The 20344-nt window shown below is 48.4% G+C and overlaps 1 protein-coding gene across 16 annotated transcripts in view; it reads left to right on the forward strand.

Annotated features, from left to right (window-relative positions):
- The window catches only part of PTPRS (protein tyrosine phosphatase receptor type S), a 276924-nt gene that overhangs the window by 163402 nt on the left and 93178 nt on the right, over positions 1–20344 (forward strand). For all 16 annotated transcript variants that reach the window (XM_075903067.2, XM_075903072.2, XM_075903074.2 and 13 more), the window contains one exon: positions 17673–17861. In XM_075903067.2, coding sequence (XP_075759182.2) covers positions 17673–17861 — 189 coding nt within the window. The remainder of the gene's footprint in view (positions 1–17672; positions 17862–20344) is intronic.

A 20344-nucleotide genomic window follows, 5' to 3' on the forward strand; every position in this document is an offset into this window, starting at 1 on the left:
TCTTTGTTTTTTCACTTGAGTTGTGGGTTTTTTTTCCTGTTGCTTGAATGAGCCAACACTCTATTGTAATAAGAGCAAAACTGTGATCGTGGTCTGTGCAAACAATTCGACGTGCAAACCGATTCGACACTGCACTGTAGCAAACCGATTCACGTTCAGATAGCAACAACTTTACTATGCAGGCTTAACAGAAATCCAGCAAAATGCACAGCTCCATCTAGAGTGAGCTGCGCAGTGACACATGAGGGCCTGAGAGCTCTGGAGGAATCAGTTTTGCTAATTATTCATTGCTGTGAATAAGATGTGTGCAGTGAGGGGTACCCCCCCCCCAAAGCTTCTCTCTAGGGCTTTGCCCATTAGCAGCCTGCATAGCTTTTTAGGGTGCCTGAAAATTTTGGGCACCACTGGGTCTTAATGTCCACCCACCTCTTCCTATCTCTGTCCCCTGGCTTGACTTCCTCCAAAGAATATCTAGTTAATGTCAAAGTAAAAAGCCTGCCAGATCCACAGAACCTGTGCAGGAGCCATTCACGTTGTAATGAAGTCACTTCACAGGCATTTGCCAGCCCCAGGTATATACGGTCAGTTTCTGAATTTACTGTGCTAGTCTGCAGGATCTCTGTTTAAAAATTGCTTTTAAAATATTTCATTAATGTTTTGCTGAAGATTATAAAATCACATCTCTAAAAAATCATCCAACCCCCAGCTGCCATCAGTTGTACTGCGTAGGGCAGCATAAATCCTAAGTACGGCCCTGCTTCTCTCGCACACACCCAAATAAATTCCGCATCTCTCAGTCTGAGAACCTCTGATCTTGTCTGAACTCCTATCTAACACAGGCTGGAGAACTGCCCCTGCGTAATTCCTAGAACAGATCATTTAGAATAACACCCGGCCTTGGGACACTGGTGGGAAAAAATCAATGTAAACAAAAAAATCGACAATTGCGTAGCTGGAATTGCCCTATTTTACATTGATTTTTCTGGGGCAGGCCCACAGCAGGAGGTCGACAGGAGAAACTCTCCCGTCAACTTCCCTACTGCTTGCAACTGTGGACAGTACCATGGTCGAGGGGGGTGCCCTCAGCCTTTGATTTAGCAGGTATTTAGTAGGGATATATGCAAGTAGTCGCTCTCCGCCCCCACTTGCTGCCTCTTTCAGAGGGAGGCAGCAAGTGAGGGGAAGCAGGAGCCAATTCTAGGGGGAGCTGGCTTAAAAGCCTGTTTTCTTCCCCATCTCTGCAAGGAGGGGCCAGGGGAGGCAGAAGCATAGTGGGGAACCGAGCATGAGCCAGAAACCACCTTGCACCCGGTCCCCTCTCCTTTCTCCTCCCCTCCCCCCCCTCCCCCGCTGTGCTTGTGCTTTTTAAATGTATTAAGAGTTTGCTGGCTCTTAATACATTTAAAAAGCACAAGCGCAGTGGAGGGAACCAGGTGTGAGCCGGAACAGGTGATTCCCAGCTTGTACCCTGTCCCTCCCCACTGTGCTTCAGCCTTTTAAATGTATTAAGGAGCAGGGAGGACGGAGGTTCAGGGTTTCCCATAGGCCAATTTTACTTTTCTGGGGTTCCAGAGTTAATGGATTTTGTGGATCCCATAGGCTCTGGGGTGGGAACAAAAATGAGGGGCTCAGTGTGCGGGACAGGACTGCCAGCGAGTGGGATAGGGATGCAGGAGCTGGGTGGGAGGTGGGGTACAGGGTCTGGAAAGGAGTTTAGTGGCAGGAGAGTGTGGGGGTATGAGGGAGTTTGGGGGCGGGAGGGGGTTGGGGCAGTAATGCAGAAAAGGTGAAAGGGTGAGAATGCAGCCAAATAGCTAGTTGTGGAAGGAGGCAAAGAGGTGGGGAGTAAAAGAAAGTGCAGCTTCTGCAAAGTAAAATTGTATCTCCCCTTCACATCTTTCCTCAGTCCCATGATCTCCCCCCAACCTGATTTCCTGCATCTCCCCATACTCCTCATTGCTACCCGGGCCCCCTTCCATCTTGCCCTCACATCCTCCTTCACCCCCTCCACCCACATCCCTGTGCCCCAGTGCACTCACTGGCAGGATAGCAGTGCTGGGACTTGCAGCCCCCCAGGAGCAGCGCTAGAGCGGGGAGAGGTGTGAGGGGAGGCAGAGTCTCTTCCCTCCTGTCCCAGCCATTTGCCTGCAGGCAGTGGCTCTGGGGCTGGGGCAGGCAGAGCCCAAAGTTACCCAGGGCTGCCTCCAGCCTGGCTCGGCACAGCGGGGCTCTGGGGAAGGAGCTCCCTGCCCATAGCCCACGAGGAGCAGCGTGGCGCAGCCTGAACCTCGGCACACCAGGTGTGACCAGCTCCACCCCCTCCCAAAGCAGGAAGCAAAGCCTGTTTCCAGGAGAAGGGGTTAACCTCTTAGCCCCCGGGAGCTGCACGTCCAGGCCAAGCTGGGGCAGCTCCAGGGGTGCACCTCTCCTGTTCCCCATCCCAGCAGGAAGCCTGCAGATGCATGGCTGAGGCTGGAGCTGCAGCACAAGCTCCCTACTGCACAGGGGGGAGACAGGTCTGAGCTCCCACCCCTCATGCCAGTGAAAATTGGCTTATGTGCTGCTTGTGGCATGCATGCCGGGGGTTGCCAACCCCTGCCTTAGACCCCACTCTCTTTCCAGAGCTGAAATAGAGACCAGATGTCCTGATGAGATCTCTCTCTCTCTCTCTCTCTCGCTCTCTCTCCAGAGTTAGTAACAAAGTAAGAATGCATATTAACGTTTTAAGGCTAATCACTATCCCTTGAGTGATTTGCCGCAAGATGTCAGAATATGCTAGTGTCTAATATTTATTTAATTGTATTTCTTTTATATAGGAATTAGATACAGTCCTCTTGTCAGCTAACTGCTACATTGTCTGTCAAAAAAATTAGAGTTTTCCAGTGCCTTAGTAGCCCCTGGAAAGCGTTGATGTGTGTATGGGGGGGACGGATGGGGTTGGTTCTCCCACCCCCATTTGGTGCTCGGCTTGTACTGAGCATGCTTAGTAACACTGCTGAAGCCACTGTCCTCGGTCCACCCCCCTCATGCTCTCACTCTCTTCTCCCATGCACAGCGTGCACAGGTCTCCCCCTCCCACCAACAAAATCTGAAATGGCACCCCTGCCCCCGCCAAGCACCCTTCAGGCAGATGTCTCCAAGTCTCCATGCCACTTCTACGTTTCTTCACAGCGTGGCATTTAACCTCCCGTTATCAGCCCCCTCTAGAATCTGTGGTGTCACGGCTGAGGAAAGCCACTTTCTGACAAGCCTGGGCCTGTCTCCGAGTGCCACGGAGGGGCCTGGAGCTGCGTTCAATAGGCTGCCACTTGTTTCCGAGGAGCTGTGATGATTCCTAAGGAAGAGGTTTCCATGGCTTTAAGAGGAAGCAGCAGAGGGAGCATGTTGTCCTGGGTTGCCCCAGCAGTGGGAACGCATTCTTTCCTCAGGGGAGGTGCATCATTCAGGTAATGAGGAGCTATGCTCAGCAACCAGGGACTCCTTGCACGCACCTTGTGACAGCGGCTGCTCGGGAGCTGGCATCAGATAAGTGTCAGCCAGCACGACAGATGACAAAACAAGAACTCGCCTTTCCTGGCTGCCTGACTCATTACACGCGGAGGTGGGCCCAGCAGAGCCCCATTAGCACCAGCGCCTCTCCAGCACACCTGAGGCAGTCTGCTCTCGGCAAGCAGTGCCCACTAGGACCTTGTTAGGTGCCTTTATTAGTTGGCTACTGTAAGGTCGCTTGGATCCCCAGTTAATGAAATCCAAGTGCCAGGGAGAGAGCGAGCAAGTAAGGTGATGAGCTGGAAGCAGAACGGGGCTGCAGGTTGTTTATAGATTTCTCCTCCCCGTTCCTCTCTCCTGCTCAGTTGAAGTTATTCTTCTCCTGACCTTTCCTCGGCTTTCAGACAGCAGAGATTGACTTCTCTTTACCCTGCGCTGGACTCATTTGTAAGTGCTGGGAGAGTTAAAAGGACAAAGCATGAATCCATTAACCTCTACAATCACAAAGAGAATCTGAAAGATAGCATGCTGGCATCTATTTCTCCTTTCCTCTGCCTCTTTCTCATTTCATCCCTTCTCTCCCACGCCCTCCACTCCTCACCTCTCTCTTCCTCTTTCCTCCTTGTGTCCCTCCTTACTGTGTTTCTCACCCTCAGAACATACTTCCAGTACCCTAGTGCACCACTTCCCAGCCTCTGGCTGCTGGGCCATGGCCCCTCTGGGGGCCGGGGGTACACTGTCCTGCCACGGCTGTACCCCCGCTCCTGCCATGGCTGTCAGGAGAGGCGGGTCCTACCCCACCTCTCAGTCAGCCAGAGCCGGGAAAGGGCACGGTCTCTTCCCAGACACAGAAGAGCGTTCTGCTGCTTCCATGCAGGAATGGAGTAACCATCATTCTGCAGCATGCCGGCTCTGCGTGGATTAATTCGTAGTTAATTCGAACTAAGCTAATTCGAATTAGTGCATCTAGACCTAAAAACTAGTTCGAATTAGCATTTTGCTAATTCGAACTAGCATGTCCACATTGAGCGGACCCTGAACCGGGGTTAAGGATGGCCGGAAGCAGTGCCAGCAGGGCATCAGGTTAGGACTCAGGAATGTCTCAGGCTAGCCGAGAGCTGTGCTTAAAGGGATCCAACCCCCACCCCGGACAGACAATTCTCAGGGGTTCCCTGCTTGCTTGTCTAACTCAATGAGGGACAGCAAAGCAGTCCTGTCTTGGAGTGCCCTGAGTGCCCACACTCGGCACATCACAGCACTCGGCCATCAGCCCGGTGGCACTTGCCGCAGGCTGCCATCCGGGGAGGGGGGGGTCAATCGGGGGGCTGCAGGAGAGCTTCCACCCCGAGGAGCCCGCAGAGCCACCCCAGTCCTCCCCATCGGGGGCTTGTACCCCATTTCTTCCTCACCTCCTTCCACTTACCCTTCCCTAGCCCCCCTTCCTCATGTACAAAATAAACGACATGTGTGTTCAAAAATAGAAACTCCCTTTATTGAACAAAACTGGGGGAGACTGGGAAAAGGAGGCGGGAGAGGGGAAGAGAGAGGGTGGGAGAGGGGAGGGCAACTAAAATGATCAGGGGTTTGGAACAGGTCCCATATGAAGAGAGGCTAAAGAGACTGGGACTTTTCAGCTTAGAAAAGAGGAGACTGAGAGGGGATATGATAGAGGTCTATAAAAGCATGAGTGGTGTGGAAAGGGTGCATACAGAAAAGTTCTTCATTAGTTCCCATAATAGAAGGACTAGAGGACACCAAATGAAAGGAATGGGTAGCAGGCTTCAAACTAATAAGAGAAAGTTCTTCTTCACAAAGCAAATAGTCAACCTGTGGAACTCCTTGCTGCAGGAGGCTGTGAAGGCTAGAACTAGAACAGAATTTAAAGAGAAGTGAGATAAAGTCATGGAGGTTGGGTCCATGGAGTGCTATTAGCCAGGGGGTAGAAATGGTGTCCCTGGCCTCTGTTTGTGGAAAGCTGGAGATGGATGGCACGAGAAAAATGGCTTGGTCATTGTTTCGGTCCATCCCCTCCAGAGTACCTAGTGTTGGCCGCTGTCGGCAGACAGGCTACTGGCCTAGATGGACCTTTGGTCTGACCCAGTACGGCCATTGTAAGCTCAGGGCTCAGGGTCGGGGGTCTCACTAGACCACCTTGATTTTCATGCAAACCTGCTCCTGGGTGGCCAGGCTGGCAGCTCTCCTGCCCTAGACGGCCACTTTCCTGTGCCTAGTGCGGACATCGTGGATGAGGTCCGCGATCTCCGCACTAGACCAGGTGGGCACCCGCCTCTTGCGGACGCGGGCAGGCTCCCAGGAGCCGCCAGCCTGGTCCCGGAAAGAGGCGGAGGGCTGGGTGGCAGCAGGTGGCTGGCTTGAGCCGTGCCAGGCACAGGGTCTGCTGGCTGGGTGCTGGCAGGCTTGCACCTGGCACGAGCACCGTAGCCAGACCGTGCCCCTTTAAGGGCTCCGGGGCCAGGAGGGGGGCAGACAAGTTTCCCTGGTGGTGCCCAGAGTGGCCACCAGGGCAAGCTGGGGAGGGCTAGCCTCCCACTAATTCGAATTAAGTGGCTACACAGCCCTTAATTCGAACTGCTTAATTCGAACTAGGCGTTTGTCCTCGTAGAATGTTTACCTAGTTCGAATTAAGCACTCCGCTAGTTCGAATTAAGTTCGAACTAGTGGTTTGTATTTGTAGCCCCTATCAAAGTTAATTTGAACTAACGGCTGTTAGTTCGAATTAACTTTGTAGTGTAGACATACCTTGAGGGACAGCAAAGGAGTCCTGGCTTGGAGTGCCCTGAGTGCCCACACTCGGCACATCACAGCACTCGGCCATCAGCCCGGCTGCACTTGCCGCAGGCTGCCATCCGGGGGGGTCAATTGGGGGGCTGCAGGAGAGTTTCCACCCCGAGGAGCCCGCAGAGCCACCCCAGTCCTCCTCATCGGGGGGCTCATACCCCATTCCTCCCTCACATCCTTCCACTTACCCATCCCTAGCCCCCCTTCCTGATGTACAAAATAAAGGACACGTGTGGTCAAAAATAGAAACTCTCTTTATTTAACAAAACTGGGGGAGACTGGGAAAAGGAGGTGGGAGAGGGGAAGGGAGAGGGGAAGGGAGAGGGGAGGGGGAAACCTGGGAGGCGGGAGCTGGAAGGGGGAAGCCAGGGGAACAAGGAGGAGGGGAAGTATCAAACTATGATACGCCATATCTTCAGTACTGTGTACAGATGTGATCTCCTCACCCCAGAAAAGATATTTTGGCCTTGGAAAGGGTTCAGAAAAGGGCAACTAAAATGATCAGGGGTTTTGAACAGGTCCCATATGAAGAGAGGCTAAAGAGACTGGGACTTTTCAGCTTAGAAAAGAGGAGACTGATGGGGGATATGATAGCGGTCTATAAAAGCACGAGTGGTGTGGAGAGGGTGTATAAAGAAAAGTTCTTCATTAGTTCCTATAATAGAAGGACTAGAGGACACCAAATGAAATGAATGGGTAGCAGGCTTCAAACTAATAACAGACAGTTCTTCTTCACAAAGCAAATAGTCAACCTGTGGAACTCCTTGCCGCAGGAGGCTGTGAAGGCTAGAACTAGAACAGAGTTTAAAGAGAAGTTAGATAAAGTCATGGAGTGGTATTAGCCAGGGGGTAGAAATGGTGTCCCTGGCCTCTGTTTGTGGAAGGCTGGAGATGGATGACACGAGACAAATGGCTTAGTCATTGTCTTCGGTCCATCCCCTCCAGGGTACCTAGTGTGGGCCGCTGTCGACAGAGAGGCTACTGGGGTAGATGGACCTTTGGTCTGACCCAGTACGGACATTCTTATGTTCTTATGTTCTAAGCTCAGGGCCGGAGGTCTCACTGGACCACCTGGATTTTCATGCAAACCTGCTCCTGGGTGGCCAGGCTGGCAGCTCTCCTGCTCTAGACGGCCACTTTCCTGTGCCTAGTGCGGAGGTTGTGGACGTTGGATGCCTCCCCCCAAACCTGAATGAGGTCCACGATCTCCGCACTAGACCAGGCGGGCGCCCGCCTCTTACGGCCCTGGGCAGGCTCCTTGGAGCCGCCAGCCTGGTCCTGGGAAGAGGCGGAGAGCTGGGTGGCAGTGGGTGGCTGGCTCGTGCTGTGCCAGGTACAGGGTCTGCTGGCTGGGTGCTGGCAGGCTTGCACCTGGCACGGGCACTGTAGCCAGACCGTGCCCCTTTAAGGGCTCCGGGGCCGGGAGGGGGGCATACGAGTTTCTCTGGTTGTGCCCAGAGTGGCCACCAGGGCAAGCTGGGAAGGGCTAGCCTCCCACTAGTTCGAATTAAGAATGAGGTTTACCTAGTTCGAATTAAGCGCTCCACTAGTTCGAATTAAGTTCAAACTAGCGGTTTGCCTGTGTAGCGCTTATGAAAGTTAATTCGAACTAATGGCTGTTAGTTCAAATTAACTTTGTAGTGTAGACATACCCCCACTTCCCGTAAAGTCTGTCTGACTCCAGTCAGGCTGGCTGGTTTGTCTGTTAATTCCATTTCCCAAGGGAGCTGAGCCCTGACAGAACTCGAGGTAGGACCCTTGTGATCCATCCCTTCAAACCTTGTGGTTCTAAAGAGCAACTGCCTATCCCCATGTGACCAGAATTCATTCATGTCTGCAAAACTGATCATCCGGGGTGCAAGATATCTTGGGGGGAGGAGGGACGAAGCGTTTTTCAATTGTTGCTGACTCCAGCTGCTGCTGTTTTCTTTGGAAGCCTACAGAGAAGGGAAAGTGACTGTCCCACACTTACTGGCTGTGTCTACACTGGCCACTTATTCCGGAAAATCAGCCGCTTTTCCTGAATAACTTGCCAGCTGTCTACACTGCCTCCTTGAATTTCCAGAAAAGCACTGATGATCTACTGTAAAATCATCAGAGCTTTTCCGGAAAAACTATGCTGCTCCTGTTCGGGCAAAAGTCCTTTTCCGGAAAACTGTTCCAGAAAAGGGCCAGTGTAGACAGCACAGATTTCTTTTCCGCAAAAAACCCCCGATCACGAAAATGACGATCGGGGCTTTTTTGCGGGAAAGTGTTTTTCCGGAAAAGCATCCTGCCAATGTAGACACGCTTTTTCCAGAAATATTTATAACGGAAAACTGTTCCGTTTTAAGCATTTCCGGAAAAGGGTGCCAGTGTAGACATAGCCACTGTGTCCAACAAGAGAGTTTCTCCAGGCTCCACATATATGGGAGGATCCCTGCCTCCCACCCCCTGCATAAGCAGGTTGTATTTTTCCATCCCCTTCTTCAGGCAGCGCAGGAGGAGCCGTCAAGGACAGATGTTTGCTACAGCAAGCTGGGCAAATGCACAGAACATTCGGACACGTCATGCCGTCATGTCCATTAAAAGCCTGGGGTGGGTGAATGCTCTGTGCCTGATGCAACTGTCCCTCGAAATGCCCTTCCCCGGCAGGAGGCTGCAGGCTTGATGGTTGCTGGGAGGACAGACTGCAGAATTCAGCATGAGTGAGAAAAGCTGGTATTGGGAGGAGCAGAAGAAGTTCAAGGAAGAATATATGTGGGGAGGAGTAGCTGAAGAAGATAATTAGGAAGGAACAAGGAAAAGCAGTGAGGAAGGGTTAGGATTAGCTTAATTCAGCTGTAGCTCTCCAGAGCAGAGTTCCAGTAAATACTTTCAGACCTGTGAAGCAGAAGCCCTGAGCCCGGACTACCCCCGAGAGCAGAAGCCCCGGGACTCAAGGAAGAAATCTCTGAGAATTTGAGCCCTGCTTTGAAATGCTTCGTTTGAGCCACAGAGAGGAAAGATCCTGGTCTAGAGAGAAAGAGAGAGGCTAGTTAAAGGGGAAGGGAGTAGCAGGGCAGAGATGTTAGCTCTCCAGGGAAGGTAGCTGTGGGCAGAGAGCCATGCACACACATACATAAAGAAGTTGGAACCGATGGCCAGAGAACAGGATCTGGGGAAGGCAATTCTCTGTCAAGTTTCTGTGTCTTCCAGATACACATGAGCTTCTGAAAGCTGCAATTGGGCTGTGCTTTTCTTGGCCATTCGTTCCGGCATCTGCTCTGGATGCCTGCTAAACAATTTTCTTTGTGCTTCTACAGGATGGAGGAGAATTGGTGTGGTAGTGTAAACGTAGACTCCTAGGAGCCAAGGGATTATATCCCAAGAGGGTCAATTTGGTCCTTTGCCCTGCAGCAGCTGATATGTTGAGTTCTATGCAGTTCACCCTTTGTGTGTAGCTTTTGGATGCAACTTGAAAAAACAAGCTTCTATTAGCTGTGTATGGATCTATGCCCAGGGATTAAATTCCCCCGTTCCCACCACTGGCAAAGCACTGTGTGCTAGCTATAACTATCCATCCCTAAACATGGCTGTACTTTGGGGTAGTTTGAGAAGAAAGTGGCTCTCTAACCCTCAGCTCTCTTGTAATGGCTAGGGAAGCCTGGCAGAACCTGCTATAGGCAAGGCAAAATTCTCCATTGCAACCCCTTGGTTTTGTGCAGGTGTTTATGGAAAATGATAAACAGTCACCTTTTGTGCTGATGTTTTCTACACGTGATCCATACCTAAAAGTAATGCCTGGTGTGGGTGTGGGGAAAGTTTAAGCAAAATTCCTACTGCTTTTTTTTTTTTAATCAGCAAAGCTGTGAGTGGTGAATCTGAGAGTGAAAATGTAGGTGGAGCTCAATTTATGGTGGATGCGCAATGTCTGAAGATTGGACAGCATAGCAAATCTCTGGGAGGCACGATTGAGAGAGCCTAGGGGGTCCTGTGTGCAGAGAAGGAATTTAAGTGCATGGAGTCTATGTGCTAGGCTGGTCAATGAGAGGAGTGAACCCCAGAGTTTCACGGGTGGGCGTGGATTAAGTCGAGGCAGGTTGGCATCTCCATGCGGATCAGCTCTCATCAAAGTTGTCCAGTGCTGGGAGAAGTTTGCAGCACTGCACAGAGGTGGTGACAAAGCAGGCTATGCTACTTTTCTGTTCCTTGCCAGCCCAGGCTTTTCAGACAGGCTGAGACCACGCTCTTCTGCAGGGTGTTCCTGATCCACAACCTTCTGGGCTTTGGCCTCTATATTCACACAGACCCAGATTTGGGTGGGCCTACTTATTAACTGGGTGAGCTGTGGCCTGTGCCCATGCAGCAGAAATAAATAAAAATCCTTTTTCAGTTCTGAGTGCACAGTACAAAGAGTTGTGTCCGAAAGGGGTGTACTTAAAGAGAGTGAAGTTTGCATTTTTTTAAAAAAATTGCTTCACTAACTTTAAAAGCTCTCACGAGATTTTCTTCCAAATTGACTTGTTTGGTAGAGCTTGCTTTGGTCTACAAATTAAGCCAAGTTGAAAGAAAATTAGCTCATTGATTCAAAGATTCCATGGCTCGAAGGGACCGCTGCGCTCATCTAGTTGCATCTCCTGTGTAACATAGGCCATAGAACTTCCCCGGAATAATTCCTGCTTGAAATAGAGCACATCTTTTAGAAAAACATCCAATCTTGATTTTAAAAAGTGGTGCATAGGTATAGAAAGACATGCTTAGCCTGCAGTGCTGCCATAGCAGATTCAAGTCATCAGACTGGTGCCCTTTGACTACAAGCGTGCAGGTTTCTAATGGCGTTGCTAGGCATCAGTTGGCTTTTGCTGGCTGATCTTGTCAGTTATAAGATTGTGTGGCTGCCTATTTTTTTACTTTCTCTTTAAAAAAAACCCCCAAAAATCTAGGAAACTAAGCAACAAAAAAAGAATAAATGTAATGAAGCACTATGGTTCTGTGGCTAAACTCTGAAATCATAATACATGAAATTGAAGGTTGCAAGCACTACTGTGCTTCCTGGTATGCCTTAAGATAGTCTTCAAGAATATAATTACAGGGACCCTCCTACCCTGCAGAGTCCTAGAGTCTGAACTCCAGCCTGTACCCTGAAGTATGCACAGCAATGAAACAGCTCCACAGCCATATTCCCACAAGCTCAAGTAGGCTAGCACAGGTCAGGTGCAGGGTCTATTTGCTGTGTGCGCATATTCAGTGTCACAGTTAACTACAAGAGTGGAACAGATAAGGAGATAACACATGTTGCAAGAAGCCATTCAGGCTACAGTGGACAGGTAACATATCTGCAGCTGTAAGACAAAGGTAGGTTTGTGTGTTATAGATCACAGTCATGAGCCATAAATCCAGTATCTTAATAAATCCATGATTTGGGGTGTCTAGCAGAGTTATGAAACTCCCAGGCTTCTCTTGTGACGGTATTAGGTGGGTTTCCGATGAGGACTAAAAGGTTAGACATGGAGGGATCATTCCATGGAAGTGTTCATTTACATGGAATGGGGTGTTGTTTGCCTGGAATCATTTTTCTGTGGTAGTTCATTGGAGCTTAGTGATTCTCATTTCATCCACGTAGTTGTTTTTAGGTCTTCCAGTGCACTGGATGAAGTACAAAGAGAAAGAGTGTTTGGTTAGTATCAAAGGCATATCGTACATACATACCCAAGGGATCAGAGCTGGCTCTGGGTCCTCATGGCCTTGTAAGCAATGTACAGGAATAGGACTCAACAGACTTGGGTTCTTCTCTTCATGGCCTTGCTCCAGACTTTTGGTGTGATCTTGGGCAAGTCACTTCAACCCTCTGCACCTTCTTCTGCAGTGACAATATTCTTTTATGTGGGTGGGGTGGGATGGGGTGGGAGCAGGTGATGTGCAGCTTATTTTATTAAGGTATGTCAAGCACCATGGCTATGTCTAGACTACGGTATCCCGCAAAAACCCTGCCGCGTCCAATGAACGCGTTTGCTCTTCCGCTTTTTTTCCACAGAAGAGCAAACCCGCTCTTTCAGGGAGCCCTGCATACCTCGTTTCATGAGGCGTAAGGGCTCCGCTGAAAGAGGAGGCTTTTCCACCATTGGGCCCCCGTCTAGACTGGGCCAAATGATGGAAAAGCCTCTTCCACAAAAGCAATCGGAAAAAGCCCCGTAGTCTAGACTTAGCCTAAGAGAGCCGGGTGTATGGAGAGAAAGGGACTGTGTTACTCTTCTCTTCTGCATTTCCTGACATCCTTGACTACACATCCGTCATTTTGCTTCAGCATAGCTCTTTGCATTTAATGTACCGCGCCCGCACCTTTTAAATGATTAAACTAGTGTGCAGACCCCAGGGAAAAGAGCAGCAGTAGCCCCTACTTTATCTCTCTTCATCATCCTCATTTCCAGCTCAATTAATTATCTAAATACAGAGCTGCCACCTTCTAGAGCGACAAGGAGACAGCGACTATGAGTGCTTTTGCTTGCTAGTCCGTGACCTCGGCTTTATTTGTATGATTGTGTGCGTGTGAGCGCATGCGCCCTGGATGGTTTGATGCATTTTTTTTCCCAGCGCAGAGTATGTCCTCTGGTAGGATTTATTATAAATAAATGTTGAAGCACCCTCTCCTGTCCTCTGCTCTTTCTCACGCTACTTTGTTCACTGGCCTGGAGGTAATTCACCAGCTTTTCCCCCGAGGAAGCCATTTAAACCATTAAGTCCAAGAGCAGGACTGAACAAGGTGCTCAGGAGGCTCTAATAATACAGCAAGTGCAAATTTCCCTACAAAGCCAGCTTGAATCAGCTGCAGACACCTGCCCAGAGGTATCCTCCAGGTTCCCTCATCTTGCATCATGAGTCTTCTGTTCACCGAGACATCGGGACAACTTTTAGAAAAACTCGCCGTCCAAGCCAGGCAGTTTGTAGCCGGTGTGGTTTTTTGTGTGTCGACTGGGAAGAGGGGGGTATTCATGTCTTGTGGGGATTGAGCTGATTGCAGAGAATCCAGTTGTGAGGGGATAAAGAACAGTTTCGCTTTTCTGGCAGGAAGGAAATCCTAGCACTTGAATCGGTGGTATATGCTCTGTCTGAAGATGCTTCCTCTGCTGGTCTGATCCTCAAATCTGATCACGCCTCTCGCCGCAGTTGTTTTAATTAAACTCAGAGGAATTGTGCACAATGTGCTGCAAGATTAACATTTTTGTTTAATTAGAAACACTCAGTAATAATAGTTGTACCAGGCCTCCCCCAACGTGCACACACTCTTACACTCACACGCGCACCCTCCCAGTCAAGAGGGCTGTTCTCTCTGCGGAGTAATTGGTTTGTGAAATTAACAGATTCGGGTTTGAGCCAGGTGGAGTAGCATCACCACCAGGGAACAGAATGCAAGCGGTAATCAATAATGATGTCATCTTCAGCCAATCAGACTTCGGCTACTTTAACACTATGCAATGGCCTGTTTAAAAAAGGGAAGCGAATGCATTAAAAGCCTGGTTGAAGTGAGCGTAGGCAAAGCAGTTCCCAGGCTGCTTCTCTGTCCTGAACTCACTCTTGTGTGGGCCTGCGTAGTGCAGCAGATACGAGCTGCAGGAACGCACGCTGCTCAGAGACCGCTGCAATACCCAGAGCTCGGTGAGTTAAGGACACGGTCTGCTGGTTTAGCTCAGTCCCTAAAATGTGTTTCTATATTTCAGTACAGAAAGCAAATTAAGACTTTTCCTTGATTTTATTTTGAGAGTCTGTTTGGGGCTCCAGCCCTGCAGGTTGGGAAGTGTCACTCACCCGGGAGTGGACGGCTCCCAGCAACATGCAGAATGGAGCAGGTAGTCCATGTCATGTCCCAGGTGCTTGTATTATTATTAATCCTTTATTTGGGTCACATCCAAAATCCCTAGTCCTGGTTGAGGACCCCCATGTTAGGTGCTGCACAAAGATGCTGGAGAAACAGTTCCTGCCTGTTTGTGGGGTGGAAACAGGATAATACTGAGCCACTGAAAAAGTCTTTGCCACCAAAGTATTGTAAAACACTCCACACACATGAAATCACAAAACAGCATTCATGTGGGACCAGAACAGGATTTTTTAATATCCCCATTTTACTGAGGGGCAGGAAAGGGGACTTGTTTGAAGTCACAAAGCAAATCAGTACCAGAGCCAGGAACAGGCCCCAGCATCCAATCTCAGACCCCATGCTCTGACCCCTAATTGGACTCCATGATACATTTAAATGGTGAGAGAAGTTCTTTATTCTGCTCCACAGGTGGATTTGATGCTATAAATGTGAGCTGATGTATCAAACTGTGGAAAGCTGTAACAGCATTGCTACCCCTGAGGCCTTGTCTGCCTGCAATGCTTACATGGTATAACAGTATCAGTGAGGAATGTGATTTTTTTACTGGTAATGGTACAGCTCCTAGGATGGATGCAGGTGTATAGGTATAAAACTGTCTAATACACCAAGGGTATGTCTACAGGACAAAGTCAAATTAAGATACACAACTTTAGCTATGTTAATTGAGAAGCTGAAATCGAAGTAGCTTAACTTGGGCTTTCGGCTCTGTCTAGACTGCAGGAAGTCAAAGGAAGAACACTTTCCCTTTGACTTCCCTTATTCCTTGTGAAAGCAGGGTTGCCGGCATTGACTGGAGCCTCCCTCTCACTTCGAATTAGCTGTCTTAACTAGATCGCTAATTCAAATCCTGGAAGATAGCAGCAGCTTCGATCTTCCTCTGCAGTGTAGACCAAGATAGCTTCTTCCCCTTCCTGTATGGGAATTATAAAGCAGCTTTATATTGATGGAACTGCATCCACACTAGGGGATCTGTACTGCTTTAGCTGCACGGTAGGAAGTGGCACAGTATTTGGAGCTTAAACGAACCTTTGTTCATGAACCTGACAGCTGCTTAGTGCTTCGCTCTCTAATGGGTAAGTAGCTTGGCATGGACTCAGCAGGCCCCTGGCATGCTCAGAGCATGGAGGCTGCATTTTGAAAATTGAGACGATCTAGGCCAGTGGTGAATGACCTGCAACCCACCAGGGTAAGTCTGCTGGTGAGCTTCCAGGTATGGCCACCCACAGCTCCCATTAGCCACAGTTTGCTGTCCCTAGCCAAACGGAGCTTGGGGCATCCATGTCTGCAGACATAAGCTAAACAACCTGTTTGGTGGCCTGCCAGTAGCTTACCCTGATAGGACGCGTGTGGCCCTTTGGCTGTAGGTTACCCACACCACTGGCCTAGGTAGGCATTTATTCTATGAATCACTACAGTACCTGAACATCATTAATAAAGCTTGTTAGGATTTACATAGCATACCTCTGATTTAAAACATTGTACAAACCTTGGCTTCTTACCAGTGTTCCCTCAAATTTTTTCTATCCATGGGTGGAATAAATGTGGTTATGTGCACCAAGGCATGTGCTGATGTGTACCACCAATAGCAGCACATGCTGACTGCTGTAGGCACTCAGTTAATCAGCTGGGCAGCACCTGAATCTCTCCTGGGAGAAATGCTGCTCCTACGCCTGCACTCCAGTGATGTTCCCAGTTTCACAGATGTGGAAACAGAGGTACAGCAAAAATGAAGTAACTCACCTAAAATGACACGCACAGACCTCAGAGCCAGCATTAGGACCTGGGAGTTCTGGCTGCCTCTCATTTAAAAAGGAAGGTATGGGGGCAGGAGGGGGGGAAGCAACACACTTGGGCTGTTACTTCCTCTCTTTTGTCCCATTGTCCCTTGGATTCAGCAGTATGTGTGGTACACAGTTTGGCCTTTGACTTGGGAACTCAGTCAGATGCAAGAAGGATACAGCCTCACCGTTGCATTTGAAAAGCTCTGCAATGTTTCCCAAGGTGAGCGTTGTAGGCTGGGATTTTCAGAAGTGTTCAGCGTTGGTGAATCTCTGCTGCCACTGTCAGTGAAAACCTCCATTGTCTCCAGTGCGAGCGGATTTAAGACAACACTGAGCACATTGGAAAAATCCCATCCTTAAATGTTTGTGCTGTGCCCCTCCCTCAGGCCGGAATTGAACCTTGGGCTCCTAATGTGTCAGCGCTGGAGTTAAAGGAAAATGTCTGTAAGCTGCCCCCATGTTGCTTATATCCTATTTGCAGCCTGCCAGGCATGAAGGGTAAGTTATCACCAGGGAAAATGGTGTGTCCTTAACTCATGTTAGCCAACATGTGGTACCTAACACAAGGTAAAATCCTCCTGAATGCAAGGCAGTCCATAGTTTTTGACTGGAGCTGGTAGGAAAAAAAGTAGTCAAAATAGTTTCCTATTAGACAGAAAGTGGCAATACACATGTTTTGAAATTACTTTTTGTTTTGAAATTTGTGTGTATTAAAAAATAAAAAACAGTTAAAATTGAAATAAAATATTTTCATTGACCTACAGTGATTTTTTTTTCCCCAGAATTTCATTTTATGGAAAATATTTTTTTTATTTTTCTTTTCATTCCAGTTTGAGATGTTTACTTTTTTTCAAAATCTCCACATTTTTTATAGGATGGAAAATCATTTTCCAAGTCACTCTAGGTGTTAACATGAGTTAGCTGATAGAGACTGTGGCGTAGCCTAGAGTTTTACCTCATGTTAGTTTTTACGAGTTAGCGAACTCGAGTTAAGCCTGCACCATTTTCCTTAGGAAAGAGGTTCCAGAGCAGCATTTCTCAAGCTTTTTAATAGTTGGGACCAGCTTGCTGCCTTCCTAAACTATGGCAGGGAAATCTTACCGACAGGTATGGAGGTTGCCATGGTCCGGTGCTGGTCCATGGACTGGGCATTCAGAAATACTGCCCTAGAGGGCAAGAGAGTAACTATGAGCTGTTTTGTAATTGTTGATGTGTGCGTCTCTTGTCCTAGAGACACAACAATTGAAATTAATAACCTTAAAAATCATGCTCTGTCTGAAAGAGTTTTGCTTCCTGTTGTTACAAGAGTCCCCTAAGGTTACTACAACTGAAAAATCTTTCTGTTCGTTTCTACTGTCTGTTTGACAGGACTTCACAGATAGTCACTTTTACTTTTGTGCAGTTGGCCGATCTCCGAGGGAGAGAAGAACTTTAAAAACAAAACAAAAAAATACAAAAAACAGGAAAATGTGACTTGTTCAGATTGTAATCTCTTAGGCTCAGGCCTGCCTTTTCCCGTCTGTGCAGTGCCCTGCACAGTTTGGCCTCAATTGCTGATGGGAGTCTCTTGGATGCAATACAAATAATAGTAAAGCTACAGTTGGGAGCAAGATTTAGGGGTCATATCTAAACTCACTCTGTGAAATGGATTGGGGTTCTCTCCAACAGTCTTTCTTTAGAGTACTCTGTTGAATTAAGCTTCCCCACTACCACCCCTGATCTTGAAAAGGCACTAAACCAAGCCTCTCTCCTTTGTTTTCCTCCCACAGAAGACCAGCTGCCTTCTGGTTTCCCAAACATTGACATGGGACCCCAGCTGAAAGTAGTAGAGCGCACACGGACAGCCACCATGCTGTGCGCAGCAAGTGGGAACCCAGACCCAGAAATCACATGGTTCAAAGATTTCCTGCCCGTCGACCCCAGTGCCAGCAATGGGAGGATAAAGCAGCTACGATCAGGTAAGGCCTCCCTACAAGCCCAGATGGGAACGAATCCTAGAACTGGCCCCAAAAAGTGCTTACACAGAGGTTTTTGGGCCGATGGCAGCTGGTGTGAGCCAACTCTCTTGTCCTGGAGATTAGAATATAAGCAGTTCTACAGAAGACCTGGTAAAACTGCTCGACTAAGGTGGTTGGCTGGTGGGTGTTTCCCTCATTTTCTTCATCTTTTTCTGCGCCCAGCCCTCGTGTTGATTGACAGGAAGCCAAACTCCACCGAGAATCCAGTTCCCATCCCAGGGAAGCTGGTAACTTGGCAACACTCATGGAAGGGTGCTCTGCCTAACCAGGAGGAATTAAAAGAGCAGAAGGGAGAGCTGGGTAATAGGGTAGAGAGAGGGAGGGAGGCCCTGCTCAGATGTTGAGCTGTATAAATGAAGCAAGGAGGGTGACAGCACCAAACATGGAGCTTTCAGGCCCATCCATACCAGGGTCAGGACCATGGTGACAGCTGTGATGGTCCCATCTAGGGTGTGGCGGGGCTTTCCACAGCCCATGGCAGAAACAAGCTCCTTGTAGCATCCCTTTGGTATCGAATCCTTTTGGGTTTATAGCCGTTGCCAGAGGGCAGCTCTGAGCTTTCTCAAGCAAACTTGAGGGAGCGGGCAGCAATGCCCGATGGAATGGTGCTCCGTGAACAGACGTACCCCAGCTCTGTGGCTGTTGTCAGTTCTGTGTCTTCCCCACTCTGTTCGTCCATCTGTCCTTTTCTGGTTTTATGAATGTTAGTGTGGCATCTTTCATTGTTTGCATTTCAGGAGTTATTTGTACACTGTGTGTGTGCGTGTGTGCGTGTGCGCGCACGTACCTAATGTACATGTTTGTGCGTGTGCATGTATTTTTGTTTCAAAGCTATGGATAAAGCACTGTCAAGTTATCCCATTTAAAAATATCCGCCCTTTCTCTCTCAGACATTTGCAAGCACAAAGTCGCCTTTGGGAGCTTCACCTGTCAACGGAAACTAAAACAAAAGCAACCTTTTAGATTTTTTTATTGCAATTCAGGCTTGGCTCTGGGTACTTTCAGCCTAGAAAGTACACAGCTATCTGATTAGACTTAGCCAGACCTAGCCTCACTTTTGTTGTGCAGTCGAACCCTTGTTCAGCTAAGAGGTAAAGGCCTAAGAACAGGGGAAGAAAGGGAACAGAGGCTTTAGCATGGGAGCTGGTGTTGCCTTGTGGGAGCTGCTTCTGAGGCTCAGCCAGTTTCCAAGTCAGCCAATGGGGCTACATCCAGTTACTTCTACCCAGGCTGCCCCTGGCTCCAAAATCTTCAGATCTGATTCTTGTAATGCAAGATCGACTGTCAGAAAACATGACAATCTAATTGCTCTTTTGTACTGTTTGGCATAGGGTCAGTTCAAAGATTTTTGGTGCTGAAGGGCCAGCATTGACTGATTTTTAAAGGTTAATTTCCATGTTTACCTCCCCGTTCCAATTATGTACTGTTCCCTCCCCATCAGATATTTTGCATTCCTATTGTCCAGAAAGATTAATTTACTACTTGCTTTGCTTTCTCAAAGTTTATAACAGCAAAGGTTCAGCACAAGAGAACACTGTCTCCTAAATGCAAGGTTCAAATTTCAGATTTTAAAAAAGAATAAGTGGTGGGGATTTATAAAACTTAATTCATACTATTTGAAAAAGCACCTAAGTAATTTAGGAGCTTACGTCCCATCAAGGAGTGAATGGAAGCATTTTACGGGTGGTTATATCTATAGGCTGAAATTTTCGAATGTGCCTGTTTTGGGGTTTTGGGTGCCCAACTTGAGACTTTGTAAAGGGGCCAGATTTTCTGGCCTCTGAAAATCAGCTCCCCCTTGAAATGTCAGAAGATGGCCACTCAAACTAAAGCACCCAAAATCATTAGGCACTTCAGAAAACATAGTCCACCTTTGTTTATGATTTCTGTGACAAGGATTGTTTTACTTATACATTCTGTTGCTTCATTGGAAACTCAGATACAACTTTATTGGGCTGGTCCATAAGTCCCAGAAATCAAATTCATTGTGACCCCAATTCAGCAAGCTTTTATACATGTGCTTGACTTCCATCTTTGTCCAGCAAAATACTGAGTGCTTGCTGAATCGGGATAGATTCTTGATTTGAGACCCATCTCCCTTAGGGTACGTCTACACTAGCCCCCTAGTTCGAACTACGGAGACTAATGAGGGTGACCGAAATTGCAAATGAAGCGTGGGATTTAAATATCCCGCGCTTCATTAGCATGTTCCTGGGCGGTCACAATTTTGGAAACTGACTAGCCCGGAATAAATGCCCGCGTCTACACGCGGTAGAGAAGCGTGATTCTGAGATAAACCCCTTAGTTCGAATTAATTATGGAATTAGGTTTAACTGTTAATTTGAACTAAGGGGTTTATCTCGGAATCGCGCTTCTCTGCCGTGTGTAGATGTGGGCAGTTATTCTGGGCTTTCAAATTAAAG

The sequence above is a fragment of the Pelodiscus sinensis genome, chromosome 32 (assembly GCF_052426305.1).
Source record: "Pelodiscus sinensis isolate ZL-2025 chromosome 32, ASM5242630v1, whole genome shotgun sequence".
Lineage (NCBI taxonomy): Eukaryota > Metazoa > Chordata > Testudines > Trionychidae > Pelodiscus > Pelodiscus sinensis.